Below are 6,529 nucleotides of genomic sequence, written 5' to 3'. Positions count from 1 at the left end.
ATAAATTGTCTTCAACACTAAGAAGAATTGAGAAAAGGACGAGATTAACATATATACATATACACATACATAAATGTGTGTGTGTGTCATGATGATCCATCCACAGTTAACAATTAGTTAGATGTATCTGCAGGGAGCACAAACTTGTGTGTGCATTGGCGGGAAACTAAGTTTTCATGTTTCAGTTTTACCTCCAATACCGCTTATAAATTCATTTTGGTAAGGGATTTATGTATTATTATCACATCAATTAATTTATATACAAAAAGGTTATGGACATATGATATTAAAAATTATAAAATACATAAATGCGCACTGTGCACGATAGCATAAAGCAGTATTAGCAAATTAGCATCGTTTACTTTTCACTTGTGAAAATTACTTAAAACCAATCCGAAGAAATAAAAATTCCATATTTTATATTTATCGTTAATTTTCCCCTAAAATTTTCGATTTCGGATCGACGGCGAATCTCGAGCTTATTCCGCCGGCAAATCCATTAGGGATGTGTGATTCCAAAGAGTGCTGAACAAACTTCACTTCGTCGGAAACCCTAATTTTAGTGGAGTGGATCTACAAATCTGTTCGGGATAAAGCTAGGCTTGATCTGCTCTGGAGGAAAGTGATAGATTTACAGCATTGTTCCCAAGTAAGATCTCTAGCTATTTCTTGACGAATTAATCGATCGTGGTTGATTAGCTTTATTTTATTTTATTTTTTTTTTGAAATTAGCGAACCTTTAAATGTATCAGATTTTGTTGTGATTCTTTTGCTGGAGTTATTAAGCTTACATTTGACTCTGTTCCTGTTTCAACTGATTGTTTTGTCGGAAAAGGAGACATCTTTAAGGTAGATTTGACTTCAAGATGCGTAAATACTCTAGAGGGTTTTTGTATTTCTGACATATGTTAAGCAGCAAATGATCCTAAAATGGAGCTAGTACAAGTGAATTTTCTCTCTTTTTTTAAGGGTTTAAGATTGATCTCAATAAGATTATCCTGTTTTGTGTTAGAATGTTGTCTTTTGACTGAAAGTAATCATTCTACTCTGGTGAATCATTGATTGCAGATGATGATGATGATTTCTATGGTGCTTGTAAATGGGCAACTTCGCGCGTGTTAGCTCCCCAGAACGGTCTTAGTTTCCTTTTGCAGAACGTTTCGAGAAAATTGACCAGAATTCTATACATGGAAGCATACAGAGAAGAGGCTCTTAAAGCCAAGCAATTCGCTGAGAGGAGATTTGCAGAAAAGGATTTTACGGGCGCAAGGAGCTACGCGTTGAGGGCGAGGTCGCTGTTTCCAGACTTGGAAGGTTTGTCTCAAATGCTCACGACCTACGATGTTTATATAGCTTCTCAGAGTAGACGCAGCGGGGAGATTGATTACTACGCTGTTCTTGGACTCAAACCGTCAGCTGGAAAAAGAGAAGTCAAGGCACAGTACAAGAAGATGGCTGTTTTGCTTCATCCCGACAAGAACAAATGCCTTGGAGCTAGTGGGGCTTTCCAGATCATATCCGAAGCTTGGGCTTTCCTCTCGAATGAGTTCAAGAAAAGCACTTTTTATTACAAAAGAAAGAAACTTATTGACTCCATGGAGGATCAGAACAACAACAACAACACAGAGTATGTCCCTGGGACCGCAGGATTTGATTGTTGTCCACCAGTTTCAGAAAGACTTGATACATTCTGGACTGTTTGTACCTCTTGCAAAGTTCAGTACGAGTATCTGCGCAAGTATGTCAATAAGCGGCTTTCGTGTAAGAACTGCCGAGGAGCATTTATTGCTGTGGAGACTGGGCCTGGTCCTGTTAGTGCATCAGTTCAATATGCGCCTCCAGCTCATACAACAAGTAATGGCTACGGATCTCATGGCTATGATTTTGTCTCGGGCATGCCTGCCAATCCCACTTATTTCTTAGGTCAGTATCCTGCACATGGATATGAATATGACTGGAACTCTTACGTGGGAACATCTCCTGGGAATCTAGAGTCAAACCGGATGTCTTCTGTATCAAGCGGATATCCTTCTAAGCTGGCCAATGGAGTAGTCTGTAGGGGAAGAAAGAATGTTAAGGAAGGGTCTATCAGGACTACAAGCGCAGCCACTGATCTGAGCCCACCCAATTGGTCTGCTGATCCTTCAGTGACTAAGGCCCCCAGACCTGAGAAGAAGAGGAACGTGAGTTTGGGGTCATCTGGTAATGGATTTGTTGAAAACACAGAATCAAAAACAACGAAGTTGGATGGAAACAAGGAACCTGAGTCTAAACATGTAGGCCAAAGTCATGGTAAATCTAGACGGTGGTCCGCGCCTGCAACAGGATTGGATACGCGGAAGCTATTGATTAGCAAAGCTAAAACAAATATACAGCAAAGACTAGAGATGATGAGATTGGCTTCAGTGGCAGCAGAAGCGATGGCTACAGAGGACGCAGCTCCACTTGATGAAGTAAAGGCCTCCTCCATGGTAGGAGATGGTGTATTCGGAATAGGAAGCCATGTTTCTTCCGGTCATCAATCTGTTCGGAAAATAAACGGACCAATAACAGTTCCAGACTCCGACTTCCATGACTTTGATAGCAACAGATCGGAAGAGTGCTTCGAGGCGAGGCAAATATGGGCAATTTATGATGAAGATGATGGTATGCCACGGCTATATTGCGTGGTCCGGGAAGTGCTATCGGTTCAACCATTTAAGATTGACATAGCCTACTTGAGCTCCAAAACCGACATCGAGTTTGGGACAATGAAATGGGTGCAGTACGGGTTTACCAAGTCGTGCGGACATTTCAGGATACGGAACACTGACATAGTTGAACACGTTAACATATTCTCCCATCTGTTGAAAGACAAGAAGACGGGAAGAGGTGGTTGTGTTAGGATATTCCCCAAGACCGGAGAGATTTGGGCTGTGTACAAGAACTGGTCACCAGACTGGAACAACTCAACACCTGATGAAGTGAGGCACCAGTATGAAATGGTCGAGATCCTCGATGAGTATTCTGAACAGTTTGGGGTTTGCATCGCCTCGCTTGTCAAAGTAGAGGGTTACAAGACCGTGTATTGCAGGAGGGAGGAGAGTACAAAATGGATACCGAGGAAAGAGATGCTCCGGTTTTCTCATCAAGTGCCGTCTTGGTTTCTTAAAGAAGAAACCAGCAGCGTGCCTGGAAACTGTTGGGACTTGGACCCGGCGGCTATACCTGAGGAGTTGCTTGGCACGGGGGCAGGAACTGATTGAGATGTAGCTTCACTGTTAGTGCAAGAGACGAGTAAGATCTTTTATATATCTCCATCAAAAGGTTTTTGACTCTGTAGAAAACCCAACTCTATCTACAAGATTTCTGGTTTATTATGTCAGGGACTATATGCGCGCAAGCTTCTGTTTGTTCATTGGAGTTGTTGTATTAGCAATGTTGAAGAATCAAAACATAGTTGGACTTGTTATTTGTTTTAGGATTCTGTATTTCATGTTTCTTTGTTAACTTTTACTATAAAAATGTAGCAAATATCATTTTGCTTTTTTACTTGTCCCTCTCGCTTTAGTTTCATCGGTTCGAACATTTTTGTTTGTTTCAAATTACGCGAAAAATATACATGTTTCTGTGAAATAATCTGAGTGGGAGAATATATAAGAAAAAAAAGTTAGAAAATTTATTAAGAAATAAACGAATACACGTACGAATCTCTTTCATTAACTGAAATTTATTAGTAAATCATTCGTAATTTGTGACGTTGTGAAAATTCTGATTAGTACTATTTCATAATACTCAAAAATATAATTTTAATAAAAGGAGGATATAAGCCTCAGATAGAGTGCTCACGTATGCGAAAATAATCGGCCGATGAGAAACAATATTTTTGCCATGTCACCTCCTCTATTTGTTTTTACAAAATAATACTTTAACTTTTTAACTAAACAATTATAACCGAAAATAATCGGCCAATGAGGAATACATTGGAGATGGTGTAAGGCATGACCGACGTAAATGATCGACGTTGAGATTTCAGCTTTTCTGATTCTTACTATTCTATTGTTTCAATATAATTTGAATATTCTATTTGTTTTATAATATAATGGTTTAAAAGTATTTTTTGTTTCACTATATAAATTGTTTTTACATTTCAATGTAACTTTATATTTATTGGATATTGTGTGGCCAACTAAATTATGTAAATTAATGTGTAATTGATTAAATTTATATATTAAATGACAGTTTTCTAAAGTAATAACTTTTAAATATTACAGATTTAAATTAAAACCGATTACATTTTGAAACATATAAAGTAATCCATAAATTAATTCTATACATATATGAGGAAAAAATGGTAAAGTGGTCTCACCTTAAATTTCTCTCATTATGTGCATTCCTAATTGGAAGGAGATAATCAACATCTAATATTATATTACTCCCAGTATATTAGAAATAGTCGAATCTTAAGCCAATTAAGGATGATGTAAAGAAGACATAAAAATGTATTTCTAGTTATCACAAATATAGAATCAATTGACAACAACTTAATTATGTCCAGCGTAGGACAACAGAGAAGAATTTTCATACCTTCTAATATTATAATATCTCACTATATTAGTGGCTAAGTCAGTTTTCTCTAACACAAATACTCACTCAATTCTTGGAGTTTAAGCTTTTCTATCTGATGATATTAGTAGTTTGATCCAAAAAAAAACGGTCGAACAGTACATTGTAATTGGAGAAAAAAAACAAACAAAAATCAACCAAAGACTTTTAAGGTATATAAAACAAAAATTGGAAATAACAATTCTCCGCAATGAAAGAATAAGACAATAAAATTGTAAAAATACAAAATAAAACAAAAAATATACACAGAAAGAAATATTTAGTAAAATAAAATCATAATATAATTTCCATAATTGATAGTGGTCAGTTACACTAAAAAGTCTAAATTTACAGCATACACAGTTTTATTTACATCTTTAAGCCTATTATCTAATTAAAATGATTCTAAAAAAGTGCTAACATGAAGAGTTAGAAAATATACGATAAAATATAATACATAACGTTAAAAATACATTATCACTGATCATTAAAAAATCATGTTAGTAGTAATAAAAATGAAATGACAACACATTTATTAAAACCATAGAACGGCACGCAACAAGGTGTTATTAAATATACAAACTACAAATTAAATATGCTCAACACAAACACACATAAAAATGAGACATCTTATTTGGATATATTTAAATAAATAATTTTAAATATATTATATTCTTGATAATTTTAAAATTACTTAGAAAGAAGCTAAATTATTAAAAAATTAATATACAAATAAAACTAAAGCAATATTTTGTAACGTCAAAATAATAAATGAATAGAAAATATATAATGTTAATAAAATAGATTTTAGATTTTAAAGACTTCTAATTCATGTAATATTACAAAATTCAAAATTTTTTTATTACAATTAATATTTTACCATTAGATATATTAAAATAATATTCTAGATCGATATTCAATTGTCAGTTTTCAACTATTACACGTAAAAAAATATTATTAAGTACTTTTTTATGAAAATGGAGTTTTATATTTTAAGTAGGTTAGTGGAGTACTTTTTTATTTTCATGAATTTATTCGACATGAGATTCCGATCTTTTAAACTAAGATAATTATACAAATAAAAATGATAAATATAACAAATTTAAATATATTATCCGCGCGTAGCGCGGAGAAATGATCTAGTATAGATAATTATGATATACTCTCCAACACTGACAATAATTATAAAATCTAAAAATATTTTGCTGAAAGTTTTAAATTTGTGTTTACGTGTATAATTAATAAAGAGGTAATACATTTATTTGTATGATCTACAAGATTTACTTAAAAGGAAAAATAATATTCGAAAATATTTCTTTTTATTCCGCAAACGGAGGGAAACGATAAATATCTTATAACTAAATAAATGATATCGTTTGAGATTTAGATTTATCCGAGATATTACAAGTGTAATATTTACAATTTATTTATGATACTATACAAAATATTTTAATATGACTGTGTTTTAAGAAAAATCTTTTGTTGGTCAAAGACCCACATTCACCAAGATCAAAAAGATCTAAGATTTATTAAGATCAAAACCCATCACGGTGGTAGTGGGTAAGTATGCAAACTTTATCACTACTATTAAAAAAAAAAAGAAGTCCTAAAAAAATCTACATATGAAAGTTGTTTAGATCTTTTCATTTTTCAGTCCAACCTATTAATATAAAACCAAATATCATAATATAATTTTATTATAGCAACAACTTAAAATTTCTTACATTTTAATAAATAACTCAGGATTTCCAATAATTATTATAACGACAATTGTTATAATTTTACATTTTAGCAATCCACATTATTTTAATCATACGAATGTACAAGATATCTTGACTTTTAAAACATTTAATTTAAACTCTTAACTTTTGAAAATTTGATTTAAAATATATCAGATGTTTCATATGTTAGTTTAGTTGTACCAACATCCTTTAATATTTCTACA

At 33.2% G+C, this 6,529-nt stretch overlaps 1 protein-coding gene across 3 annotated transcripts; it reads left to right on the top strand.

The window, feature by feature from the left end:
* Positions 1-383: 383 nt before the first annotated feature.
* On the top strand, positions 384-3,531 carry LOC125585515. Of its 3 annotated transcripts, XM_048754737.1 has the most exons (4): positions 1,070-1,343; positions 1,432-1,546; positions 1,675-2,055; positions 2,149-3,531. In XM_048754737.1, exons 1-4 carry the CDS (start codon positions 1,188-1,190, stop codon positions 3,243-3,245), a joined length of 1,749 nt encoding a protein of 582 aa, XP_048610694.1. In that variant the 5' UTR covers positions 1,070-1,187; the 3' UTR covers positions 3,246-3,531. The 3 variants fall into 3 exon arrangements, with proteins under 3 accessions (XP_048610693.1, XP_048610692.1, XP_048610694.1); XM_048754736.1 differs by adding an exon at positions 384-649 and having other exon boundaries at positions 1,069-3,276; positions 3,366-3,531; XM_048754735.1 differs by adding an exon at positions 385-649 and having other exon boundaries at positions 1,069-3,531.
* The last annotated feature ends 2,998 nt before the right edge of the window (positions 3,532-6,529 follow it).

Source organism: Brassica napus, chromosome C4 (genome assembly GCF_020379485.1).
Source record: "Brassica napus cultivar Da-Ae chromosome C4, Da-Ae, whole genome shotgun sequence".
NCBI classification, from domain to species: Eukaryota; Viridiplantae; Streptophyta; class Magnoliopsida; order Brassicales; family Brassicaceae; genus Brassica; species Brassica napus.
The sequence above is the reverse complement of the archived record's forward strand: the minus strand, read 5'-3'. Positions and strand labels throughout refer to the sequence as shown.